Raw genomic sequence first — 26,998 nt, 5'->3', positions numbered from 1 at the left:
TTTTATTCAAACACGAATATCTCGTAAACTAAAAGAGATATTTAAGATCTGATCGCAGCATCTTAACACGTTCAGGACGGCGTGTACCACCGGTGGTACACACGCGTCTGGTCTGTCGGACGGCGTGTACCACCGGTGGTACACGGCTCACTTGAAACGAAGCTTATTCATTTTTGACTCCGCCACTGGTTAGGTTATATCTGCTTCTCGCCACACCTATACAATCAGGGCCTTGCATCTTTGTCACTAAATGTGTCACTCAGATTACATATTATTATAAATAGTGACCGACCGAAATTTCAGTTTCGGCTTCGGCTTCAATTTCGGTTTCGGCCAAAAATTGGCTGAAACTTTTGGCCGACCCGAAATTCAGTGTCCGGGAATTAACGTGCGTCGTTTGGCTAACTCGCGACTAAGTCGCGGTCGTCACTTGCCATCTCAGTTCATACATAGTTTTGGTTTTTGGTCGGACTTTAAAGATAAAGGCATTCATTACAAAGAAAATAAAGAAATGGCGATGCACCTGCAAAAACAATGGCTTTTTGCTATAGCAATGCATAACTACCAGGGCGCACAGCTGAATTAATTAGACGGAGTTGACAATGCTCAAATGCCGCCCGATGCGGCGGACACTCAAAAACCGCGCCGTCGTCAACGTGTTAATCTACTGACTAGTCTCTATAAGATAGGATAGTAAAACGGAAATCTGTGAGATTAAATTTTAAATCTTAAGAAAAATTGCCAAGGGGGTGCTTGATATCTTTTTTCGACGATTTTTGATAATTAATATCTCTTAAACTAAAAGCCAGAGCAACCAACGAATTGCTGATTATGAAAGATTGGAACATTCTCTATCCGATAAAAATATAAAATAATTATATTTCCTACAGTAAAAGGTAGAAAATCGCGACTAAAAGTGCTAAAAAGTGACATTTCTCAATTTTTGCCCATTTTATTCAAACGCGAATATCTCGTAAACTAAAAGAGATATTTAAGATCTGATCGCAGCATCTTAATCTACGGACTAGTCTCTATAAGATAGGATAGTTAAAACGGAAATCTGTGAGATTAAATTTTTAATCTTAAGAAAAAATTGCCAAGGGGGGGTGCTTGATACTTTTTTTCGACGATTTTTGATAATTAATATCTCTTAAACTAAAAGCCAGAGCAACCAACGAATTGCTGATTATGAAAGATTAGAACATTCTCTATCCGATAAAAATATAAAATAATTATATTTCCTACAGTAAAAGGTAGAAAATCGCGACTAAAAGTGCTAAAAATTGACATTTCTCAATTTTTGCCCATTTTATTCAAACGCGAATATCTCGTAAACTAAAAGAGATATTTAAGATCTGATCGCAGCATCTTAATCTACGGACTAGTCTCTATAAGATAGGATAGTTAAAACGGAAATCTGTGAGATTAAATTTTTAATCTTAAGAAAAAATTGCCAAGGGGGGGTGCTTGATACTTTTTTTCGACGATTTTTGATAATTAATATCTCTTAAACTAAAAGCCAGAGCAACCAACGAATTGCTGATTATGAAAGATTGGAACATTCTCTATCCGATAAAAATATAAAATAATTATATTTCCTACAGTAAAAGGTAGAAAATCGCGACTAAAAGTGCTAAAAAGTGACATTTCTCAATTTTTGCCCATTTTATTCAAACGCGAATATCTCGTAAACTAAAAGAGATATTTAAGATCTGATCGCAGCATCTTAATCTACGGACTAGTCTCTATAAGATAGGATAGTTAAAACGGAAATCTGTGAGATTAAATTTTTAATCTTAAGAAAAAATTGATTTTTGATAATTAATATCTCTTAAACTAAAAGCGATAGCTACCAATCAGGATCTGATTGCAGCGTCTTAATCTACGGACTATTCTCTATCAGATAGGATAGCTAAAACTGCATAACTGCATAAGCAACGACGAGGCAATTTAAGATAAGAAAGCTAGAGGTGCGCAAAGCCGGCGCGTCGATCGCACGCGACCTTGTGCGTGAATTGCAATAGATGCGCAAACTCGGCGGCGCGTCATTGGCACTCGACCTTATGCGCGAATTGCATTTGGCAGTTTACCTGGGATCAAAACTAAACTAAGGTGCAGCAACATGCGGCGTGAGGTGCTGGCAATGACGACACACGGCAATGCGATAAGAAAGTGTATATTGTATTCCAACAAACACAATGTTTTATTTTACAATTTTTAGTCCATGCTATTGCCATCTATAAATGATACAGTTGTTTCGAAATTTAGATTAGTAAAGATAATAAAAAATTAAAATTTGATTTGCGTAGTTCTGATTTCTTATGCTGACAGATTGACATATTTTAAATCAAATATTTAAGTGATATTTAATTTGAACATGCATCGTTTTTCGTTTACCAGGTAACACATTAGTCCGTAATCATCTGCTGATAATAAAAATGTATTAGAATTAATATAAAATTGTTAGTTATATTCATGAATGAATTGCAGAATATTTGCTTAAATTTACGATGCTAATATAATAAACAGCAATGGTGTGTTTTGATTCCACGAAATAAAGATTCGATACCTGCAGGTAAACAAACTTATTTCTTGCGCGAAATCGCGTGATCCACACGGACACGGTGTGCACTCACTACCACCAACAAGCAATATTTAATGCAAAACCGTACATCGTCGCGCCATCTAACCTTTGAAAATATTTATCAACTTAAAAACACATTTATCAAATATGCAACAAAAATATGCAAAAAAGTCAGTACATATCTGGAAATGCGGTAAATAAATTTCAATACAGGGAGATACAGAATTAAATTCCGCATCGGGGAAAATGATTTAGAATTTATTGTGACACCGCGTTCGTGTGTTATAACAACAAAACTACAAATCCTAGCGCAACGAGTACTACGGCGCACACACACAACTTTCAATATAACTCGCGTTACGGAATTTTCTAATAAAATTCTATTCAGAGAAATACAGAATTAAGAATTAAATTCTTGTTTATAAACAACAAATGTAAATTTGACCGAAAAATATAATTGAATTATAAACTTACCAGTGTACAACTTATCGGACTGCCAGGCCCAACGAGTGCTGTAACTAAACGAAAACATATATTAAAACGAAAATATTTCATACAATTGAATTATGTTATAATTAACAATCAACACAAAATAGACAATATATGCTGTTTAGATAAAAAATACTTACACGAGCCTGATGGAACTTTCGTAATGATGAGAATCAACATGGGGACAATATATATTCGATTAATTTAATAAGCGACACCAAACACCACGCCGAGTGAAGAATGTTATCAAATCCACTATCACGTGACTTGTAATATACATAACAAACGCGATCAAAACCGGCATTTCCGAACATTAAACAAATTACTATAGTCGCCACGCACAAATAAATTGTCGATTGATCTCCGAGAATAACACAAATTTAGAATATTGAAGTTCGAATAACCGATATAAGTCTCTCCAAACACAACTGTTTTAACCAGCGACCGGCATGAAACTGGCTGCAATCCACCGACAGTGCAGCCGAACTGCGTAAACAACGACGGGACAGTATATGATAAGAAAGCAAGAGGTGCGCAAAGACGGCGCGTCGACGGCACGCGACCTTGTGCACGAATTGCAGTAGATGCGCAAAGTCGGCTGCGCGTTGATCGCACGCGATCTTGTACACGAATTTGCAATAGGCACATTACCTGTGATCTAAACTAAACTAGACTTCGCTGCATGCAGCAAGTTGATGCGCGCTAGGAGACAGCGCGCGGGACACATGCGTTAAAAACGTTGTTTACACCGAATCGCAGATAACAGCATTGTATACAAAACTATTCTTGTGCCCACGTTTGTCAATAAATATAAAATTAAGCCGTATAACTCGATTAGTGTCATCTATGAATGCGACAGATACTAGTCCCACAATTTAGACTATTATAATCAATAATTAATGTTTCCACGTGTTTCCACTTTTGTATGCAGTACATATTGTCAATTAACATGTAGAGCGTCTCTTAAACTATAAAATAGCATTTAGAAATGCACAAAATGCAGGATTTTTAATTTATGAAACTATGCAGGGAATTGTTTATTTACGCGATAAGCATAAAGTCATAGCTTATGCTTGTCATTGGGAAAATTTGTCATAAAACACGTAAAAAGATTATACGTCAATCGCTGTTTGGCAATATGAAAGTATTGTCAACGTTTGGCGGTTTCAATGGGGGTATATCATTTTAATTCAAATAAAATTTTGGTGTTTTTGGTAATTCCGCGGTAATTAATGGTTATTGTAAATTGTGAGCCCCAAGAATGTTCTCCAAGTTATAGTGGTAATCACCCGATCCATATATACAAACACTACAAATATATAAATAATTAAAATGATATTATTTTTGCTAGATAAACGCGAAAATCGCATTACCAAACGTCGAAATCAAGGCATTCATGTTTCGGCGTTGGACCGCGTGCTAAGAAATGCGCAATCTACCTCCAGCGAAAACGTCATCATTGAAAATCTGTCAGAATTACAATACGCTCATTTATTTAAACGCACTAAAACCGTTCTTCAATCTTCTTATAATCACCTTAAAAATTTGGGAAGGTATCTAACACGGTCCGATGAATATTGCTCGCACTGCCACGAGTATCGTCAATTATATGAAAGAAGCACCGAAGAGTTACAACCCGAAAGAACAAAAACTACCAACAGATTTAGTAATACATTTGTTGAAAAAGTTCAAAATCAACAAAGGCAAGGCAACGGAATCGAGTTAATTGATGACAAAATGCCTTGTTGTACGGTTTGCAAGAGACCACGACCTTCTATTGAGTTATATTGCGCTTGTGAGGAACCACCTAAGAGAGTGGTAGTTACCGGCGGATATAGACACTCTCGACCTCCTCCAACGCGCTACTATGTAGCCCCAAAAAAGAAGAAACAAAAGAAATGGTGGTGTTGTAGCAAAAAGAAAAGTGATAACTGGTAATGTAAATATCATCATAATCAGTTTACAATTGTTAAAATATACTTAATCATAGTATTAGGTTAATAGTTGATGTTTGATACTCATTTCGTTTAGGAATCAGTGTTACTGCTGCCAAAATAGAATGAAACCGACTTTTGCTTACTCACCTTGTACATCCTGCGCATGCCCATGTCCTCAAAACCCATCAATGATGCAAAAATTCAAGCAGTACATGCATGGAAAGCCTTCCGGTTCCCAAGATTTCAACATGTACAATGCGTATCTAGAAAATATGAATTGTCCCCACCACCAGCCGACATCTTGCGTTTGGTGTCCAAAAGGCTACAGCATAGCTAAAGCTGATCCTGATTTTGAAGAGTATCCTCCACGTACCCGTAAAGGAATATTACACCGTAATGAATGTTTTTCAAGTGAAGACTTTCAAACTGCCCCAAAAGATTACTATTCTGAGGAAGAATATGTTGATGAACCAGGAAGTGATTCAGATGATTGTTGCTGCTGTTGCCCATGCCGTAAAAAATTCAATACCTGCAATGTTCAAACTGATGACTTGGAAAATTATATTGAACCAAAAACAATTGATACCCAAACAGAACGTTGCTGTGCAAAACGAAGATGTTGCCGGTGCTGTAGGAATGCCTGTGGGGTATGTAATCGTTACCATCCCGGCCACGATTTTAGAGATAAGGGAGAAACCTCCCAAAAAGAAAAATCAAACAAAAATCAAGGTAATAAACGTCCGATTTTTTATTCTCGTGGGAGGAATGAATATGGTACCATGAGATCACCTCCAAATACGACTAGAAACAGCCCACGATCAATTTCTGAACATGAGATTAGATATACAAATAAAACAAAACCTAAAACCAAAACAATTATCTGTAAAACAGCAAGTGTTCAGCATGATCCATCTGTATCTGGCGTCAACGTCTACTCATCGACAACATGTCCTAAATTTGAAGATTACGGATTTAAATTACAACCCTGTCATAGAATGCAAAATGTTATGTTCAACACGGTGGAACCTACTCCTCTATTCTTGGATAAAATGTTTACTCCGTATAACCCATTGGCAAACACAACAAAAAGTTATAATCTATCCTCAAACCCTTTAAGACTGAATTTGGGAAGTACACCAATGTTAAGCACGTTCTGTCAAAATGATGAATCAGATTATACTGATGAAATTAGTACAAAAACAAAACAGCGATTTATGAATGCTGTGTGTGATTCTATTCTGTGTGATTTAACTTCAAAACGCCGGAATTCATTTAGCAACTTATTGAAGTCACCAGACAGTGGATATCAAGAACCAAAGCAAAAGAAATCATTTTTTCTTTGAAGACTCGAAGTAGTTCCCTAAAGAATTTAAAAGGCAACAAGAAACAGTCAACTTTTCAATGGATCACATTATTAAAACACTAAAAAGTGGTAGAAAAGAAGACACAGAAAAGCGCCCAAGTGAAAATGTAATAAATGAAGCATCAAAAGTTGTTAGAAATATTCTAGAAGAGATTTCTTCAAAAAAGGATCGCGATTCAACCGAATGGAATTTTGACAAGAAAGACAAGAAAAATGATATAATAAAAGATGATTCATTGCGTAATATTCTACTGAAATTAAAAAGTGATGGTAACAATTACAATTTGGAACAATCAAGAAGCAATTCGGTTCTATTAGACTACGAATCACTTCCGGGTACGTCCACAGCTGATGCTTCAGCTAATGTTGACGACAGCTACACCAAACTTATGAAGGCACTTGACACGGTGCGCAACAACAATCAAAAGAAGACTACGAAATAGTAAAAGATTAAAATTAAATTCCATTGTGTAAGACATGTGGTACATTGTTATGTTGTTTTCATTCCGCTTTCGTTTTTATTCAAACAAACAATATACATAAACATATTCTTAGATTACGTTATGATAACTAGATAACTAAGATGTGTGTGCAAGAGTTACACAACGAGCGCTGAGCATACAAACAAAAATTAAGTTTTTTTAGCAAGGCATCTACAGAATTTACAAACAAGCGCGCCCCTTCCGGCTGGCCAAGCCGGCGGTGGCCGCCATCTTTAATTATCTATGCAAATGCAATGAGCGCTGTAAGTTTACGTTTAGGCTGGTAACAGCGTGCTGATTATCTGCATCACGTTGTCTTTGCTTACCGGGCACTTGGTATACAGCGATGCGCATTTTTCAAGATCATTTTGTTTGCCCATGTCAATTGCTTGTTTTATCGTTGACCCATCCAAAAGGTAGGAGAAGAGTGAATTGCTAAACAAATAAATTGTAAATAATTTACATTTTGGTTTATAATTTTTACTTACTTAGAAACAGCATAGACCAATTGATCAACGGTATTAGCTTTTCCGTTTTCAACTCCTTTCTGAGCTTCATTGACATATGAGCAGATGATGCGTTGCATACAAGAACTGCTGTCGATGTTGTGTTGTTCCAGGGAGTTGTCAACCTTAGCTAAGAGGTCTGTGATGGAAGACATGTCGTTTTCTAGGCTTCTGTAACCATAACCGCCGCCGCCATTGGAGAAGACATTGGCTAGTTTAGGAACAATCAAAATGGCGCCCAAACCAATCAATGCGCCAAGTGCAATGCCTCCGATATCGATTTTGAGTGGTGCCATTCCGTAAGCCATGCCGTTGTTCTGGTAACCCACTCCACTTCCGGTATTACCAAAGTTTGAAAGGGCTGATGTGCCAAAACGCTGAAGACGATCTAAAGGTTCATCCTTGGTGGATGCTTTACTGTGTTTTTCAGGTGTTGTGTCATTCTGGATTTGCTGTTCGAAATAGCGCACGCTTGGTTGGAATCTAAGCAAAATTTTAAATAAAGTTTTTGTAAAGTTTATGAGATAAATCTTACCCTTCATCTGGATTGTACTTTTTAGGACTAGGCGATGCGCTGACCATTACACTCAAACCAATCACGACTCCCATGACCACCAAAAATGTCCTTTGATTGCTGTACATCTTGACTTTCTTCTGTTTGATTTCTAGCGCTGTTGTGGTGCTGTGTTGGTACCAAGTCGTTGGCGGCGACTGATGCCTTAATCGACATTACCGGATGGTTTTATACGTTTGCGAGTGTCGCGGTACAGAGGGCACGAGACAATGGACAATGCGCGATGTCTCAACGCGATGGTTCGACGACACCGCGACGACAACCAACACGAAGACAAGAAGAAAACCGCATTTGGATCAATTAGTTTAGCCGAGCTAAAACGAGACGGAAGTATAGAAATGGCGGAGTAGAAACGGACGAATTGTGTTTTGCAAATATGGCGTGCGCGGTGTTGTATGCCATCTTCACTTTCGTTCGTTAATTTCCAGCGTCATTATATGCCGATTGAATTTTTCGCTCTCTAAATCTAAGCCGCAGCAGAGAATAACAACGCGAATGGTGACAAAGAAAGAATAATATAGAAATGTATTTATTTATACAGGGTTAAGAGTTAATCAGGAATTGTTCGACAATAATGAAGACTAGAAGCGACTAAATTAAAAAGTATGAAAGTATTTACCGAAAGTAAGATTTAATGAATATAAATATATAAATCTTTATAGAAATCTTTGACAAGTACAGACCCTACTAGAAATAAAGTTTGGAGTTAACTAAAATTAATTTGTTTCTGTGTTTTCTGAATTTTGTTTAATAAAAAATAAAAAAATAAAATAAAAAATAAAAATAAAATAAAATAAAATAAAAAAATAAAAAATAAATTAATTAATTAATTTTATTTCAATAATTTTCACTTTCAATTCTCATTCACAATAAGTGACTTATTCACTTTTATTTTCATATTTTTTGCTTGTTTGTCAATCAAGTTAAGGTTTTTACATTTTTTTCTAGTAGCTTCTTCTTTGAGGAGAACGTGACAATAGTGTTTCTTCTTCGTGCTGACGTCGTCCAGCCAGCAGAGCAAATCATTACGAAATACCACTAGGAGTCATGCACAATATGAATAGCTCTAAGCAATGCTACATATAAGTCTAAATCTTTGCCTACTTTAAATCAAAAATGTGGTACGATAAAGAAAACGAAAAAATAAAAGTTACTAACCTTTCTTTATGGCTGCATAACTTGAAATAAAGATCTTAATTTTTATAATTATTATGTGCGTTTTTTTGGCTATTCTTTAATATGTAACAGAAGTGATATATGCAACTTTATTGTCTTGCTAATGTTTATTCCATTTATTATTGTTTGCTTTCTTTTCTTTATATTATTTTACTTTATTATAACACGTAACAATGTGTCATCTTCATTTTTCGTTAGTTTTAAGTGTTCCTTGTTATAATTTTGATTTAAATTTGGCAAGATTTAGTTAAAAAACGAAACAAGAATTTGTTAGAAACAATAATACTAAATGTTGAAATATATTTCAGATTTGTAAGATTGTGCAAAGTGCTGTTAGGTTAAAACAAAAGGAAATAGTAAATATCTTCTTTTGGTTGCAAAATTTTTATGTACAAACCCAAATTAGATAAATAATTTACACTGATTTACTAATATTTATTTCCAAACAACTTAATTTGGCTTACGATAAATTGATAAAAGCTTATAATATATTTCCGTCATAATTAAATTAATTAAACTCCAAAAGCAACAGAAAATTATCAGATTACCAGCGCTCATAACATCGTTTTCTATTCTAATTGTTTACACTCCGGTGCAGTTTACATTTTGTCGTTTCTGGTGTTTAAAACAGATTAAACAGCGAAACCATTAATAACCCCCTCGTCCAACACGAGTCGTGTCAGTATTGTTCTGAGTGCAAGAATTCGTTCGCAATTTAACAAATGCATTCATGTTCTATTCCTGCCATTGTAGTGTCATGGCAAACAAATTAACTCAACATTAATTTTCACTCGCATTCATAATCAAAAAGCGCCAAACAATTACGTAAATGAGCGTATAGTTGTGAGACATTTCACGGCTTGTAATTTTTGCACGAAAGCGCCACCATAGCGTCTTCTAATGAGACATTCAAATATTATATGTGCATGTTCACGTTCATGCTCTTCCTACTTTTGTCTAAACGTCCATTTTTGACGCGCGAATGTGACAACAAAAGAAATTATGTAGATATAATTTATTGCTGCGCGACCAGACGTGAATGCGCCTGGCGTCCATTCCGTGTACTCTTGTTATGTCTGCATGCTTTCTTTTCAACTCTTACTACTTTTACTACTCTTAGCGTTTTCATGGTTTACCGGTACTTCAGATGGAATGGTTTATAACCGACTGGCGAAGAGGTGTGAGATCAGTTCGACGGATCGCCCCGAGTGCGCAACGTCGCGAGCACACACTCTGCAAAACCGCGATTATCATCAAAAAGAACAAAAAACAAAACAAAGTTAAGTGCATAGATCATTGTTTGATTTGCTGTTGGCTAGCATTAGAGGAGAGTAACACCATTTTGGCCAATTTGGAGTCACCACTACACAGTCAACAACAATAAAACGAAATGTCGCGCTACGTGAAAAGTAATGCAAGTGCTTTGTGTTTTCTCATCGTTATCGCGGTGTGCGCGAGTGTGTGCCGGGCGGATAACTACACCGAGAATTATCGTCAGCAACATTACACCCATCAGAAAGAGCACGAATATCAATCGAGGCAAAATCGTTTGTTGACATTTAATACCGAAGCTGACGATAGTATCAATGTAAGTAATATAATTCAATACCATAAACATTTATGCTTAATTTTTTAAATATAAACAGATCGAATTGGATTTTTCGGTGCCGTTTATCAGCATACCGGTCAAATCCGAACTGGGCCATGGCGCCATGGCCAATTTAAACATTGGTGCAGTGGCGCTAGCTGGCATGATGGCTTTTGGGCGGCTTTTGTCGTACCAGCAACTTATCATCTTTTAACGCAAAGGGAACTTATGGTGAACATGGTCTAAAACCAGGCGCACAACATACTTCTAGTTCGAATCAGTATGGCAACAAATATCGCAGTAAGTGAATAATTTCATTTTTCATCACTGCATCTTGAGTGAAAGTCATCAATTTCTCGAAGAAAACATTTTTGCGCGCCTAGTTGCATTCGCAAATTACACCGTCGCAGTAAACAGCTCGTGAAATTCTATTCATTTGTTCGACGCCATTTTGAAAGCAAAAATGGACCAAATATGACATGACAATGTTTTGTTTTAATCTTATAAATGAAATGATTGATCGTATGAAATCATATACACGTATAATATCAAAGAAATTACTTTTTCTTCTTGCCCTTTTTACCTTTTTTACTCTTTTGACTCTTCTTACCCTTTTTGCCTCCTTTTTCTTTTAAATTACTTTCAGATTTGGGAAGATCTTTCTTGTCATATTGACTTTCAGTGTGGCAAATGTGTTTGCGCTTTGACATGTATTCAGGCCTGACAATTCCTGCAGGTGGAGTGAATTCAATGTCCAATTCACTGGACTCATCCTGAGACACGAATGTACCATCAGGGTCATCTCCAGAACACAAACACTTTTAAATTCATCGTCTTGTTTCTTCTTGGAGATCTTAAACTCCAATGGACTGCAATCTAAATATGGATATTCATTAGGTTCCATTGTACTGGGATCCTTCAATGGATTCATGGTCACATAGACAACGCCATCTTTCTTTTTGATAGTCAATGTAGGTTTAGGTTTACTCAAACGTGTAACACTCAGACGTGTGCGGCTACGTCGTACTTTCGACAGCAGGTCTAAATCTGAAGCAGATTTTGAATAGTGCATCTTTGGTAAAGCATTTCTGATCATAGGTCTTGGTGGAAGTCCCAACTTTTTCCTCTCGTGATTAATAAACTTAAGAATCGTCTTGCCAATAGCACCAGGACGCCATCCAGCACGTGGTTTTAACTGTGTGTAAGGTTGATGAAGGTTCCACCTCCATCCCATATCCCAGGGAACTCTATGTGGATGACGTTTACAGTCTTTATGTCCAAATTTTACTCCAGGATAATATGTACCTTTATCATAAACGTAACCACGTGCTTTTCTTTTCTTTCTCGGTTTGTTTTAGATTTTGCTGTGACTTTACTTTTTTTGGTCGCTAACGTTTTTAAATCTGTACCGGTTGCTTCAGCTTCACGCTGACGTTGCTGACATTTTTTACAGACACGAGTTCCCATAAATTGAGCACATGATAATTCCCGACATGCGGTTGGATCGGCAGAATCAGACACTGCAGTTAAATTTTGCATTGAGGATTTAATTAGTTTGAGAATACCTTGAGTAGACATTTTAGCGCCTGATTTTCTTAAGGTCTCAGCTTTTATACTAGGACGTTCTTCTTTGCCGGATGGAAGAGAAACAGCAGTTGCTGCGGATGGGGTTGTCTTTGTTTGTGGTGGTTCTGCTAATGGGCTACTGAGAGAAAGAAAAGTTCCTTCTAATTCGTCTTGTTTTTTACTTTTAGCACGTTCCTTTTCTTTTTCTGCTCTTTTCTTAGCGGCGATACGATATGGACACATTGGATTCCCACAATCTTCTTGCGCATTTAAACCATCTCTATCCATACAAGTTTGGTATGGACATTTTGGATTACCACAGCCTTTCTTTTTTTTATTACCTTTTGCATAAGGACATTGGTCACCACAAGGTTTATCTTTTCGCGGAACAAACGGCATGTTTATATAACCTGCTGGTCTTGCAAGGGGGCACACTGATGGACGACATTCCAAATCTTTTGGTGGGTTCTTTTGAGTGTAGGGACATGTTGGAGGACAAATAGAATCTCCCGCAAATTGACATCCTGGCATTCCACAATGCCTGGCATCAATTGGACAATGTCCACATGGTAATTTTTCTCTCAAGGGACAAAAGGGATTAGTACATTCACCTTTTGGTAATGGATCAGGGCAATCCCAATGAATTGGCGGTAAATCATCTATGGAGGGGCAAGGTCTTTTACAAGGGAACACAGGCATTACCACTTCAGGTTCAGCTTGATATTTATTAGAATGTGGGCAGTCTGGTGACCCACAACCTTTTTTAGATTTAATCTTTCTTGAAAAGGGTTAACATCGTCAACAGTCAATTCATCCATTTTATATGGGCATATATGTTTATGACATCGGATGGGTTTCTTCTTTTTGTGTCTTCAACTTGAAGATCACATGGATCCGTGGGTGTTATACAAGTGTCAATATTACAATCTTCTAATTGTGGACATTCCCAAGTGGGGCACAGTTCAGGAGTAGTACTACCAAAGGGACACACTGACCTTCTGCATGGTACCGCAGGTTGACCGTCGGGTCTAGGAGCTACACAACTTTCATAACACGCTTTGTACTCGTCCAAATCTACTTCATCTTCATAATCTTCTGCGTTGCTATATTCCGGTAGGTGTGGACATATTGGTTGCGTACATGGTCCTAATTAAAACACCGTTAATTGATTACATTTAAGAAGAAAAAGTTAAGTTAAGACAAAAAGTTCTTAACTAACCTAATTTTGGTGGACAATATGGTTGTGGGCACGTGACTTGACAAACTTTTTTACACTCTTCTTCACGTACATTGTAATTAAATGGGCAAGTTGCTGTTCCACAAGGTCCCAAAGCCTTCTTATAATCATCCATTACTTTATTATAGTCGCTCATTAGATCTTTACAAAGACCTTGGACACTCGGCATTTGTATCTTCAGTGGATCATGTTTTTTATTTCTCATGGGACCACCTCCTCTTAACCTTAAAACTCTTCCAGGTCTAGCAATATTATTTGCATTGCCTCCTTTAATGACATCTTTAACACTTATCGGAATATCATGGCAAGGAGAATCACATCCACCTCGTAGTCTTAAAACTACATCTTCTTTGAAGAATAAAGAAGATGCCGAGAGATTGATTTCAACACTAATTGGTTTTAATACCATTAGTTTCTTTTGAAAGTATGCCCATAATCCACCTGAAAAGTAAAACTCAGTAAAACACAAATTTACTTAAAATTTTGATTTAATCTATGCTTTTGTTTCCAAAATTACAGCAGAAAGTAATTGAGTTGTAATTAATATTTTACTTCTTCTTCTTTTTACCACCCTTTTTCTTAGTTTTACTCGATTTGGATTTGCCCTTACCTTTGGCTTTAGGAGGTTTAGGCGGTATAGGAATATCGTTAATATCGTACTGAACTTCTTCCTCAATCAACTCATTCTTGTGCATCAATCGTGGGTTAATCATAGCTCCTGGCGGTGAAAACTCAATATCCAATTCACTACTATCAGTATCCGACAGTTGATCACCACAGTAACAGTATTTAGCTTGCTTTTCAGGATTATTCTTTGTAATTTTAAACTGAATTGGTGTGCAATCCATATACGGATTTCCATCTCCAACTTTCTTAATCTCTGCAGGTTCTATAAATACAATTAAAATTGAGTAATATCTTTAATTGACATTCTGCAATAATACCTTTGATAGGATGCATCGTAACATTAACAACGCCACCCTTTTTATTAACTTGAACCGTGGGTAGCGATGGTTTCCGACCTATTTCATCATGTTTAGATTGCGAATGTCCAAACGGACGTTTTTCTCTCATTGCGTTGAAGTAATCCATGCGGAAAGCAATCATTTTGCTAACTGCACCCGGTTTCCATCCTCTTCTTGGCTAAAAATTACAAAATTATACTAAAAATCCATAAGTCAACTGTTTACTTACTCTAAGACCACAAATATCTTCATGAATATTCCACAACCAGCCCATGCACTTTGGCACCAAAAACTTTGGAAGAACACAATCTCGATGACCAATTTTCGTGCATGGTTTGTATGATTTCCTATCATACCGGAATGGAAACTTTTTGCACATTTTAGATAACGGACATGGATTATTTGTAATATTCAACATGGGACGACCTTTGGGTGCTCTTTTCTGTGCATTTTTACTTGCTTTAGTCGGTTTTGGTATTTTTACAGTGTTTAGTGGTTTTTTAGCAGAAATAGAACCCTCTTTGTGTGGTCTTTTTAAAATACCATTTGGGTTTACATTTTTATCTTCATCTGCAACTCCTTTCAAAGATTGTTTAGTTATCAGGGGTTGTGCAGACTTTTCCACCTTAACATATTTGCTTGATTTACTTGTTAAGTCAACAGATTTTTTAGTTATGGTTTCTTTTTTGTCAGCTTTATCTGGATTACACACATCACACACTTTGTCACCTTTACCACAAGTATCTGGTTTACAAGGAACACTTCTAGAATCCCTTTTCTCTGCAGCTCCAGAAAGAATACAAGGTTCCGATGACCTTTCAATTTTACTTGATGCTATGGTATCTGATCTTCTAGTACTGGATTGTATTTTGGATGTTGATGCAATGCTAGTTCTTAACGATGAACACCTAGCACTCTTGCTTGATCGACGTCCACATGGTTTACAAGGTTCTTCTTCACCTTCCTCTTCCTCTTCTTCGGCTTGAAGAGCTTGCTGTCGTTCCCAAGCAGCGCACTCGGCCAACTTATCTTCGTAGATTTTGTATGGACATTCGGGGTTCTCACACCGTGCATCAGAATTTCTTACAAATGGACACACAGAAGCTGTGCATTTAAGTTCTTTTGGAGGTGGTTGTGTGTATGGACATACAGGTGGGCACGGTTCTGCTATAGCAAAGGGACATCCCGGAAACGTACAGGGTGCACACACATAAGGACATGTAGGACTTCCACAGGGGCAACACGGTTCAGGGAAATACTTTTTAATCAAAGCATCACGTTTCACATAAGGGCAATCTGGGTTTTTACAATCACCTTTGGGCAGAGGATCAGGGCAATCCCAGTGAATAGGTGGTAGAGCATCCCGGAACTTATAGGTTTCTTGTTTTTGATAGTCTTTAAACGCTGGGATATGATTATCTTCTTCTGGTTCCATTCCTAGTTTAGCCTTTACAAAGGGACACTTTGCATATCCGCAACCAGGCATACCTTTATACTTTGAATAGTCTTTTTCTGCCGGAGAAATAGCAGCACGTTTATACGGACAATTTGGTACACCACAACCGGTAAACTCATTCTTTTCCTCCAAAAGGATTTCTGGATTGGCCAAATTACAAACTCTTTTAGATACTCTGGATCTGTAGAGTTACAAATTTCAGCACAATTATCTCCAACTAATGTCAAAGCAAATGGACAAGTTGCCAGACCACAAGGTCCCAAAGCATCTTTGTAATCTTTTAAAACTTTGTTAAATTCATCCATAAGGTCTTGACACATTGTCATGGGGTTAGGAACAGGATCACAAGTAGGTCCAAGCGGGGCCCCACCTTTTAACCTCAAAGGTGGTTTAAGTTTCATGGGATTTTCTGGACAATGGGTATAACATTCACTTTTCCCTTTTTGTTTGCTCCTTGAAGAAGTGTTAGAACCTTTGGAATCAGTTGAAATTGTTGATGACTTCCTTCCACATTTACAGTTACTTTGTGGCACAAATGGTTCCTCAACTTGTTTAGGCCTCCTAAATCTTCCCAGTGGACCATAATTATCAATGTTTCCATTACAATGACTTAAACCATAGGAACAAGGTGCTTCCACATCATTATACAAACCACCAAGACCAGTAATATTTTTAGCAAGAGGACCTATTCCATAATCTTTAAATAACTTCGCAGCTGGACAATCAGGATGTTTACAAAGACGTTCTTCAATCTCTTTAACCGTCAAAGATTTATAATCCACAAAAAGCGGATATATTTCACCAGATTCACCTTCTCCGCCATCTTCACCAAAATCATCTTTACTAACAGAAGATTGATACACGTGCATTCCTAAAGCGTTAGCCAACATTGAGAAAGTGCTCACATCCATATGCAACTCAGTCAGGTCCATATATTTTTGACCTTTGACAGGTCCAGGTTTTAACGACATTGTACTATCGGTTGAAGCAAGAGCATTCTGCAACATTGCAGAACGATCCAATTCACCCATCCCAAAGAATACGGATGGTGCAATTGACATCGTACTAAATTTGTTAGATCGCAAAGTTAACAAAGTTTCCGTTGACTTTGTCGCTTGTCTTCTTCGAAAAGAAGTCCTTTGGGGGTTAGCACCGGCATCATTTTTATTAGCAATATTGTAAATGGCTCCAACAGGCATAATATCTTTATCAGATCCCATGCCATAACGAGTACATTTGAATATAGTGGCATTGTCTACTGATTTAAAGAGGTACGTCGCTGGAGCACCACCGGGTGCACCAGTATCTGCTGTATCTTTTGTGACCAGTCTTTGAGTGTTGGTGTAAACCGAACTTCCCAAGTACGAAAGTCTGATGAACATGGATATCACAGCAGCATGATTATTATTTAGGATCATGTGGAAATCATCTTCCAAATCAACGGGGGTTATGTATCCGGTGGTAGTTATGGAGTTATCCACCATGTTTATAAACTCGTGGTCCCATGGTAACTTGGCAACTGCTATTGGAGTAGTGCTATCTTCCTCTCTGCTGCTCACGGTTATTTCTAAATTTTCTTTCTTGAGGACTTCTTTCATTTTCTTCGCGTCCATAGGAAACAAAACGGAACGCCCACAATCAATATCAACACGCTTATTCTTTGAGCTCCTCTCCTTAGCTTCTAAATTCTCCAAAGCTCCCATAACATCAGTCATAATCTCCAAACTTGCAATATTAGGGCAGGTAGCACGGACTACGATGTTCCGTTTGAGTGGTACGGGCAATTGATCAAAGACTATTTTGTTAACAAATATTTCAAGCATGTACAATTTCTCCATGACTACATGCGTGTAGATGATTTTGAATCAAAAGCAAAAACTCGATGATTTTTATAATGGCTGTAAATTTTGTACGGACGAAATACAACTCACAATTTTCACTTCACTTCATCATCGCATCGTGACGCACAAATTTATTATGACATGCTAAACAATAATATTTTAAAGTGATTGTTCGTTGTTTTTGAACCAACTTGATTTTATTGCCGTAGGTGACGATTTTATGGCCACATCATCAATCTGGAGGTTTATGACGTCCATCGACAAGACCCTCACGGATCATAACATTGATTCGACATCTTGTGTGCAGCGCGCCATTTGCTGGACGGTGAAGGATTCAAACAAGCGTCTCGTCATGGGCAAAGCAACTAGTACAGATAAAATCGTCGATGGTCTAGCTACGAATTCCTGGATTAACAAACTTGTAGATGGATCCGTTTTTCAAGCGGCTATTGACAGTGGTTTACGAGGAGATAACTGTTCGGAAGAATACAAGCAGTGCACGATTGATCAGGAAACGATTCGACGATTTGGCAAGCAGCTGATGAGCGCAGTTTACAGTAGAAAATAGAATCAGGCTCAAAAAATTAAATTTACAGAGCAATTATCAACCAAAACAAAACATAAACAACATAAATGTGTTTAATACTTAAAATGTAAGTTAAGCCCAAACGTAACTTGTAATTCTTACACATGTACGATTAAAATTGTATCGAAATTGATACGCAATCATACAAATTACTTAAAAATTAAATAAAAGACTTATGAGAATATAAAAATGAAATGATTTTAATGAGGTGTCAATTCTCCACGTAGATTCGTCGTCATCAACTGAAAAAAAGCAGAAAAACAATGTTTAAACATGATTTATTTTATGAACCTTAAAAGAGGATTAAGCAACTAGTTGGAAGCGGAAACATTTGCAGACATTTACGACGACAGTCAAATTAATTGCAGTCGTTAAGAAGCAAGTCACATACCTTCTTCTTCTCTGGCAACGTGAGGTGTTTCAGGCCCAGCACGTAGGAGAGTTTGGCCAACGCCGCTGTGCACGTCATGTCATAGCCTGGTATAATGCCAATTTCTTCCAACGCCTGCAACAGAGACACAGAGAGTAATTTATTACATGCAGTCGTTTACGAATTTAAGTGGTCATGTAATTAAATTCTGACATACACCGTGGGCATTTATTTATCTTCACGTGTTATTAAGTAATATGTAATACCTTGCCAGTTTCATAGGTGGCAGCAACTGTTCCTTGTATGCATTGGGTTACGTTGACGATAATGACGCCATTTTGAACAGCGCATCTCAAAACGTCCATTAAGTCTTCATTTGCAGTAGGAATGTTACCTATGCCGTAACTTTGGAAAATAACACCTTCCATTCTTGGAGTTGATCCTAAAAATCCTTCTAACTGTAAAATTAAAAAATTTAAATTTAGATTTTTATTAATTTTTGTTAAAAGCCTAATTTTACCATTGTAGCAGTTATTGTTGGGAAAATATTTAAAATTCCAACATTATGATTCATGGTATTATGTAGTTTTAAATCAAAATTTGAATATTCTGGTTTCAGGATGTATTCTTTATGCACTATAAACAAAAGTTAAAATTAGTTGCACGTGGATAATTTAAACCTCATTTTCACCTTTGTAACTTATACCAACTTTGCCCAAACAAGGATAATTAGGACTGCTGAACGCGTTGAGCATATTCGAGCTGGATTTCAACGTCCGGTTTCCTCGAAACAATTGATTCGCGAAGCACACGCAAACTTCTGGGATGTTATAGCACGCGGCGAAGACCAGCGCCGAATGGAAATTGTCTTTGGCATCACTGCGCTGTTCGAAAATAGGTATTTGTGATCCTGTTACAACTACGGTTTTATTTAGTCCTTCCAAAATAAAACTCAACGCTGATGCTGTGTAGGATAATGTGTCCGTTCCATGAAGAACAACAAAACTGTCATAGTCATGGTAAGATTGCTAAGAATATAAAAATATTTAGGTTAAGTTAAAATTGAGGTTAGAATTTAATTTTTACATAAATATCAGTAGCAATCCTCGTCCAATCATCAATAGACATATTACTGCTGTCCAACAATGGATTGTATTCTTTGATCATATAGGTTATCACGTTTTTAGTAGATGGCGCTCCGTTCACAACATAATGTCCTTCCGGGACGTTACCATCGTAGAGCTTTTTGGCTAAAAACTCATCGTGCAACTCAGGCAACGAATGAATTTTCTGTTTAAAAGCATTTGGAGCTGGTGAATATACTGCAAGCCAAACATAGTAGATGTAAACAATGAAATCATTTAATGAAGGCATGAATAATAATACGTAGCAAAGTGCAATTTATTAATCACAGAACCTTACGTCAGACGCTGTTATTACGTCTTTGTGAATCATTTTTAATTGATTGATGTTAACAAGTAAAAAATTCCACAAAAATGAATTAAGCTCTAAATTAATTTCTATAGTTATATATATAGGCAACCAATTATACTTAATCATATAAATAGGCATTAAAAACTAACCTCCATCAACATTTCGCATCATTCCAATGGTTCCACCAGTGTAAAGCACCAAAACTTTCCGACTTTCATCTCCGTGCACGAGTCTCATGTTGAATGGATAAGCTCTTTTGTAACTCCTTGATAAAATAACACAAATATCACAATTTTACTCAGTATCAGCAGATTTTTTTATTTGATATGTTGATGTTAAGCCTTCTGCAAATATACTGATGTTGATCCGTTAACACGTCTCTTATATATGATTCGCGTTGCTGACTCGCTGCTCGGCGTATTATCAAGCGCGCTAACACATTGAATCAAACGCTAATTGAAACCGATTGATTTGACTGTGCACTCACACCTAACACGTTTGTTATTACGTTTTATCATAGCATTAGACGTGTATTTAGGTGTAGTGGTGATGTTAATAATGTTATCGCATCGATGCTAAATTAGTTTATGCGCAAATTGACAATTTGCACATAAGATTTTGTTATATTAATGAACAATGAAATGTATCTTAGTGTATCTTAAATACAAACCGAAATAAAATTGTTATAAGACGAATAAACATGATTTTCCGTGGATTTCTGCATTAAAACGATGAATTGTGATGATTTTATGAAAAACTGATGAATTTTGATGATGATTCATGATTAAAACGTCAAAAACTGTCTAAAATTAAATATTTCAACATTTTTTTTATAAATTACATGGAAATTATACGCAATAAACATAAAATTTATAATTTGCGCTTTAGCGTAGTATCGATTTGAAAAGCAAAAGGTTAAGGAAGAATCCAAGTTAACAGCGGCACCGCACCGGTTGTTATCATCAATTTATCAAGAGTATCTTTTTCTTTATTTAGTTTACCGCATAATAATCTACACATCTACAAGACAACAAGTAATTTATTGATTAGACTTATATCAAAGGCCTGCAGCAAAGGCAATTTTCTGTTTCTTTGTCTTAAAAACATAATAACAATGCAGATGGATAACAAATAAATAGAAACAAATTACAGTGAATTTAAATGTATTTCAATTCGACCATGACATGAGGAATAAACCAGACACACATTTAATTATCGATTTTTTGTGATATTATTTGTGATACATAGCGGTAAACGATTTATTATGTTATGATATTGACACTTACCTGAGATGTCCATTATTGAACATTTTGAAAAATATAAATAAAATATCCAATGTTTATAAACACAATAATTAACTTTTGTTTCTTATCACAGATCCAGAAATAACTATAATTGATTTTAATGTAATTTAGTTGCGATTTCCAAGAATTGTTTACGATGCATAAACTTTTTCCAAGAAATCGCTGAAAAATAAACGATATGCGATGTTATATTATGCAAGCGCGATGAATCAGTGGAAATTCCAAATAGGCACATAGAGGGTTATCACCGAACTCGCGCGCGCGCTAAAGAGTGCAGCAATATATTCAACATGTTTCAATCATTCAATAGATTATTATTTATTCACGATCACAACACGTGTCATAGATCACTAGACAGACGACGCCCGAAACGATCAATGTGTGCGTTTCAAAAGTCTTGACTTCTTGCAATGTGCAGTTGCCAAACCAGACTGATAACGCGATAATTCACTACAGTCTGGACTGACGAGACAATTAGTATTAGTTTACAATTACCGAGGAATAATAACGTTTTGGGTCATTACCGAATTGTAGTGAAGAGAAAATACGAGGTTTGAAACAAAATAATCGGGAAAATTTCGACTTCATAGTTTAATCTAATAATATATTACTTTAATTGTTAAATTAACATGTTTGTTTGTTTTTATTAGCAAAATTTTGACAGTTATTGTTATTGTTTAAATTTTTGCATAAAAACGGAAACAACGCTTGTAAAATAAAAATAGTGTCGTTTTATGACTTTGTTCGTGTGTTTCCATAAGATTAAAAATACACCAGCCAAATATATTTATAAGTTCTGTTGCAGAGCGCTGCATTGTCAGACATTTGGACGCGTAAATCCATCTAAAACGTTAATTTAAACTGATAATTTTTATTTAACTTTATTTCGTAATATATCTGTACAAACAGAATCAATTAACCTTAATACTTGGTTTGATAACATTAAAAGTACATAATTATGCCATAACTAGTGTTATTAACGTCAACGCAGTATAAAAAATAATTGATATAGTTTTTTTAACATTCATTGCCGTATTATAGCCTGTTAACTTTTTACGACTCTATTTTAAAGTTAATTTCCATGCATAAAAGTGACTTTAGTCATGGAACTTCCAACAATACAAAAAATGGTGCGTATATTTCTGTTGTTGTGTTATTTGGGTTGCCAACATTTACAAAATTGACTTTTCTTCCATTTTTGGTAAAATAAAATATTTAACACTTTAAATAAACAATATAGTCATGTTTAACATTAATAATTTAATATGTTTATAAATATTAATAAATAAATTGATATTAATATTATTAATATTTGTGTTTCTAAAGTTATTCCTATATTAAAGTGTCGCCACCTTGTGGAAAGCTATAATATACACAAAACAAATTTTGTTTTATTATGGTAACATCATCACTCATAATGAAAACATTGATCATAATCATACATGATTAACACGATCTGCACGCGACCTGCACGAGCGTAACTTCTGTTTGAAAACGTGTCGATAAATTTTAACGGCATGATAATACACTGAATTAATTACGACTTTGTTGAAAATTTCCGTGCGTCGGACGCGTAGAGCGCAATAAATTCAGTTTATCGACTACTGGCCAATAACTTCATCGTTTCATATACGTACACGCTGAAATCGTATACAACTCACACACATTTTGAACCAAATCACTCGTAAATCTTCACAAATATTCGCACAGCGTACGAAAACAACGCGTAATCAATCTCAATTGATTTAAAACTGTGTTTGTGCATCGTTAATCGCTCTTAATAGACGTAACCGTATCTTTATTCCCTGGATCATGTGGTAGTTCCTCTAGATACGTATAGATGTCGGTAAAACACGCGCTTAGTAACCTAAGATGGCCGTTTAGGAACTGTGTGGTTTTTAAATTGATTACATTAGTCGCCATGTTGGCGTCGAAATGCGTTGCATTGTGGTGGGTGGTTAATGAAGCGTCGGTGCAGTTTAACTTCCGCAGGTAGAGATTAAAGTCGGTGATGTGGGCGTCGCTGATGGAGCGATTGATGTCGTTCATCAGCGACGTCAGATTGTTCATGATATCGTGACTGAATTTCTCCTCAGTGTGCTGTCTTTCTTGCAACGCTGCATTTTTCAGCAGGATTGCTCTATCGGTTGCATAACGACCTAGTAAAAATCCTAGGGAAGCCATTTTTATATAACTCTTGATATAAATCGTTAAATTTTTAAAACTTACCACCGAGAAGTGAAAGAAATGCAACAGAAAACAAAAAACTACAACAAAGTCGTTTAGTGACGAATTCACTACTTCCACGATCCGCATTTCTGCTCGTCTGTAAACTGATGACTCTCTGCATGCTGAGGTCTTGGTGCTGCGCTGGTGGCGATTGTTGTTGCAGAAGATGATGATGGTGATTGCTGTAGTCGCGGCTGGGGCGTCTACTGCCCGCCTCACCGGACCCGGGCGGCAATAACGTTGTGGTGAAAATTTTGACGAAGTTTACTGCACTTTCACTCAAAAATCACACACCTAACCTCACTACTAGTCTATATGATAGGTTATGTCGCAGCAAATGATGAGTCAGGTAGAAATAATTGCTTTGCGGCCGTAAATGTCACACACAACGAGCCCGCTGTCTGCGCAAAGGTAAAAATAATTTGGTGGAAAGCAAATGTCGAAACAAATGAAACACGCGACGTTAAACAGACGACGATCACACCAAACAAACGTATCGTTAACTAGCACATGTTTTCCGAAACGAAATTTTCACTTTAAGAGACGCAAAACTAAACTTTTTACTATTTAATATTTATAGTTATAATTTTCTTGTTTTTTTGTTTAGTATTTTACTTTAAATGTTTTAAACGCGTCTTAAAACATGCAGTGTGTTAGGGGTCACATGCACGTAATAATTGAGCTTTTGTCTCGAGTTTTCAATGCGGATTTTCAATGCGCGAAGCTCGAAGCACGACGCTCGTTTGGCCGAGTGCCCGACGCGGCGCGTCGCGACGCCCAACGCAATACTACACGACGCAGCGAACTGTTGCGCCGCGGCGGTGCTTTTCCGAATTTTCCAACTTTTCGTGGGTAGGTAAATAATAAAAACCATAGTATACGATTAATTCAATATGTGTACATCTGGTTGCATAACTTTAGCATACATCAAGGGCATTTTGATAGCTATTCTTTTTATAAACGCCGCGTTTGTTTTGAGATGCAGAAAACTCAAATAAATAAAACGATGAGCCGCGGTCGACATGAAGGTTAAGCTTAGATCTCGTATTTATATCACCGAGTTGATTGATATAAGCAGATTTTAGGATTACTACTAAGTATTTTTAAAATCACACTTTAATCATATTTATTTAGGCTAATAGAGCATGCGAGACTGATACTGATCTAAGAAATAGTTTTTTGTGTATATTAGGCAACCAAATAATCAAATCCATCATGTTAATTGTGTTGCATGCAATACTCAAATTAAATATTTAGTATTTTCATTTGTAACTGGATTTTTTTGGGTTTTGTATGATATCTGGAAAATCACATATAATATATTTTCGTTTTTTTGTTGTTGTTCTTGTTTGTTAGCCAAAAAAATCATTGTTCGTATTGATTTTCCTTTCAATTGTTTGTCACGTACTTCTGCGTGTAAGTATAATAATAATATGTGCATTGAATGTTATTCAAGTGTTAGTTTTGTGAACTTTACATTGTAACCGGTGAGAAAACCAACAGTTGTGAGTAAAACTCACGTTTTCCACATTTTCATTGTTTATAAGTGACAAGTTGAAATAAAATTGCTACCAGGAATGAATTCGTTAATAAAGCACACTATTATCGTTGTTAATAAACTTGAACTCATGAAAGAACATAAAAGTCAAACATACGTCGCTCGAATATAAATAATTATGTGTCGATGCATGTCGTAATGGCGTTCAGTACGCTTTCAAGTTCCCGCGGTGGCAAGGCTCTTACTTCCGCTCGTTTTACGCGCTTCATTTGTTTATTTAATTTTATTTGCCAACCGTTACCGCTTGACTTCGACTTCGATTTTCTATTACGACCGAATCGCCGCGGTTTTGTGTTTGCTCGAATTTCCTGAAGTTCAATTGCTTTTACCAAAGTGACCTTCGCAAACGCCGCTTTTCCAAACCAAACACCAAACACCAAACAAATGTCCAGGGCACGGAATATAGTAACGCTAATGGATGGACAATAGCCGGACGTATGTGAACGCCGGCACAGGCTCGGGTTTATTAAGGATTCGCGTGTCTTTTTCATCGATTTACGTACGCCGTGTACGAAAAACACTGAAAGCGTACGGAGGCGGACAAAAAATGAACGACACCCACTGTTCATTACATCGGAATCACACGTATATTGTGTTGCATTACTAAATTAAAACATTACCATGGAAAATTGTAGTGTAATCACAGAAAATTGATTTTTAGAATGCGTTACATGTACGAGTAACGCACACAATCGTTAAAGTATTGAATTTCTACTTCGGTAAATTTACGAACTTTTCGCATGCACAAAGATAATCACAATTAACGACCTGCCAATGAACCATCATAATGTAAATTTAGAATATGGCGTGCACATTAAAACAATATTTTACAATCACAATCAATACACAATTTTATTTTTATTTAGAATGTTGTTGATGTTTGTTCTTTGATGTGTTATAATTCAAGTATACGTCAAATGACGCTAAACGCTCAAATTGATACAAATCAAATGCTCCACACGTAAATAAACCTAAGCATATCATGCTATTTGGTGTTAATTTCTAGACAAATTTTTCAAACGTGGATTTAGAATTTTGTGACTTGTGACTAACGATTTATTTGAAGAAAGCTATGTTTAAACATTCATTACCATCAAAACTAAGTTAACTCATAAAATAAACAGGAAATGCCATTAATCGGGTAGAAAAAATGGCGGCCGAGGAAAATTTTCAAGTGTATTAGGTTGCCTCAGTGGCGGATTACGGCCTAGGTGCACTAGGCGCGCGCCTAGGGCCCCGGCTGCCTGGGGGGCCCCTGGCACTTATATGTCCCATATAGACATAGTAATTCCACAAATACTTCATCAGTTGGTTTTGACCTCAGCCTTTATGTATAGCGTATTGGTTTTCACTTGGCGTCCAAAACGGCATTTCACACGTGTCCGCAAAGCAACCGTCACGGATATATAGCTGACTTAAAACTTTTTATCTCCGATTTTTTTTCTTTATGGCAAACTGTTTAAAATAAAATTTGGATGTTTTCTGCCACGAATTTTTGTGACCTTTTCTTGAATATTGCGTTAGAAAGTTGTAGCTATAATGCGAGTAGTATATTGCCAATTTTTTTAAATTTCGAACATCTGTGGAGGAGATGAGTTGAGGAATATTCCATTGAGGTTGTAAAATAGCGGGTAACTCTCTTTTTTGGAATATTAATTATTTCGTCTTTCTATCATTTTTTCACATCTGCGGAACACGTTGTACCAACGTTTATCCTCCAACAATTTTTATCTACCTACATTTTTGGGGTGGC

At 36.4% G+C, this 26,998-nt stretch overlaps 5 protein-coding genes across 6 annotated transcripts; 1 reads left to right on the top strand and 4 right to left on the bottom strand.

Annotated features, from left to right (window-relative positions):
- Positions 1-4,167: 4,167 nt before the first annotated feature.
- Positions 4,168-6,851, top strand: LOC135798588 (uncharacterized). Its single transcript, XM_065311460.1, has 3 exons — positions 4,168-4,354; positions 4,425-5,007; positions 5,105-6,851. Exons 1-3 carry the CDS (start codon positions 4,306-4,308, stop codon positions 6,351-6,353), a joined length of 1,881 nt encoding a protein of 626 aa, XP_065167532.1. The 5' UTR covers positions 4,168-4,305; the 3' UTR covers positions 6,354-6,851.
- A 43-nt stretch (positions 6,852-6,894) lies between these two features.
- Positions 6,895-8,062, bottom strand: LOC135798589 (uncharacterized). The gene is made up of 3 exons (XM_065311461.1): positions 7,897-8,062; positions 7,344-7,844; positions 6,895-7,290 (listed from the first exon to the last, which is right to left on the bottom strand). The coding sequence occupies exons 1-3, from the start codon at positions 8,001-8,003 to the stop codon at positions 7,131-7,133; spliced, it is 768 nt and encodes a 255-aa protein (XP_065167533.1). The 5' UTR covers positions 8,004-8,062; the 3' UTR covers positions 6,895-7,130.
- A 3,112-nt stretch (positions 8,063-11,174) lies between these two features.
- Positions 11,175-18,233, bottom strand: LOC135799753 (uncharacterized). The gene is given in 9 exon segments (XM_065312960.1): positions 11,175-11,519; positions 11,522-12,049; positions 12,109-13,008; positions 13,073-13,411; positions 13,485-13,943; positions 14,113-14,391; positions 14,447-14,645; positions 14,697-15,932; positions 15,935-18,233. Coding segments are annotated over 9 exon segments (6,030 nt in total). The 5' UTR covers positions 17,762-18,233; the 3' UTR covers positions 11,175-11,256.
- Positions 18,234-18,387: 154 nt separating this feature from the next.
- Positions 18,388-21,478, bottom strand: LOC135798574 (L-asparaginase). Of its 2 annotated transcripts, none has more exons than XM_065311441.1 (8): positions 21,441-21,478; positions 20,304-20,419; positions 19,807-20,042; positions 19,412-19,748; positions 19,241-19,356; positions 18,987-19,178; positions 18,742-18,855; positions 18,388-18,592 (listed from the first exon to the last, which is right to left on the bottom strand). In XM_065311441.1, exons 1-8 carry the CDS (start codon positions 21,461-21,463, stop codon positions 18,551-18,553), a joined length of 1,176 nt encoding a protein of 391 aa, XP_065167513.1. In that variant the 5' UTR covers positions 21,464-21,478; the 3' UTR covers positions 18,388-18,550. The 2 variants fall into 2 exon arrangements, with proteins under 2 accessions (XP_065167513.1, XP_065167512.1); XM_065311440.1 differs by lacking the exon at positions 21,441-21,478 and adding an exon at positions 20,825-20,954.
- An 835-nt stretch (positions 21,479-22,313) lies between these two features.
- LOC135799877 (uncharacterized) lies at positions 22,314-23,971 on the bottom strand. The gene is made up of 2 exons (XM_065313101.1): positions 23,688-23,971; positions 22,314-23,629 (listed from the first exon to the last, which is right to left on the bottom strand). The coding sequence occupies exons 1-2, from the start codon at positions 23,806-23,808 to the stop codon at positions 23,226-23,228; spliced, it is 525 nt and encodes a 174-aa protein (XP_065169173.1). The 5' UTR covers positions 23,809-23,971; the 3' UTR covers positions 22,314-23,225.
- Between the last annotated feature and the right edge of the window lie 3,027 nt (positions 23,972-26,998).

Source organism: Atheta coriaria, unplaced genomic scaffold (genome assembly GCF_025399875.1).
Source record: "Atheta coriaria isolate IRGN ID8LTWV9N9 unplaced genomic scaffold, Caltech_Dcor_3.1 hic_scaffold_9_pilon, whole genome shotgun sequence".
Taxonomy (NCBI): Eukaryota; Metazoa; Arthropoda; class Insecta; order Coleoptera; family Staphylinidae; genus Dalotia; species Dalotia coriaria.
This window is presented reverse-complemented; position numbering and strand designations above follow the sequence as displayed.

Excerpts from the sequence above, each read along its gene's own strand:
- LOC135798574 (XM_065311440.1), bottom strand. The coding sequence starts at position 20,856 with ATGTTTATTCGTCTTATAACAATTTTATTTCG. Across the intron at positions 20,420-20,824 it reads CTTATAACAATTTTATTTCG|GAGTTACAAAAGAGCTTATC; the intron begins GTTTGTATTTAA and ends TATTTTATCAAG. Across the intron at positions 18,593-18,741 it reads CGTTGCCAGAGAAGAAGAAG|TTGATGACGACGAATCTACG; the intron begins GTATGTGACTTG and ends GCTTTTTTTCAG.
- LOC135798589 (XM_065311461.1), bottom strand. The coding sequence starts at position 8,003 with ATGTACAGCAATCAAAGGACATTTTTGGTGGTCATGGGAGTCGTGATT. Across the intron at positions 7,845-7,896 it reads AAGTACAATCCAGATGAAGG|ATTCCAACCAAGCGTGCGCT; the intron begins GTAAGATTTATC and ends AATTTTGCTTAG. Across the intron at positions 7,291-7,343 it reads TTGGTCTATGCTGTTTCTAA|CAATTCACTCTTCTCCTACC; the intron begins GTAAGTAAAAAT and ends TTATTTGTTTAG.
- LOC135799877 (XM_065313101.1), bottom strand. The coding sequence starts at position 23,808 with ATGCAGAGAGTCATCAGTTTACAGACGAGCAGAAATGCGGATCGTGGA. Across the intron at positions 23,630-23,687 it reads ATTTCTTTCACTTCTCGGTG|GATTTTTACTAGGTCGTTAT; the intron begins GTAAGTTTTAAA and ends TGGCTTCCCTAG.
- LOC135798588 (XM_065311460.1), top strand. The coding sequence starts at position 4,306 with ATGGTTATTGTAAATTGTGAGCCCCAAGAATGTTCTCCAAGTTATAGT. Across the intron at positions 4,355-4,424 it reads ATGTTCTCCAAGTTATAGTG|ATAAACGCGAAAATCGCATT; the intron begins GTAATCACCCGA and ends TATTTTTGCTAG. Across the intron at positions 5,008-5,104 it reads AAAAAGAAAAGTGATAACTG|GAATCAGTGTTACTGCTGCC; the intron begins GTAATGTAAATA and ends CATTTCGTTTAG.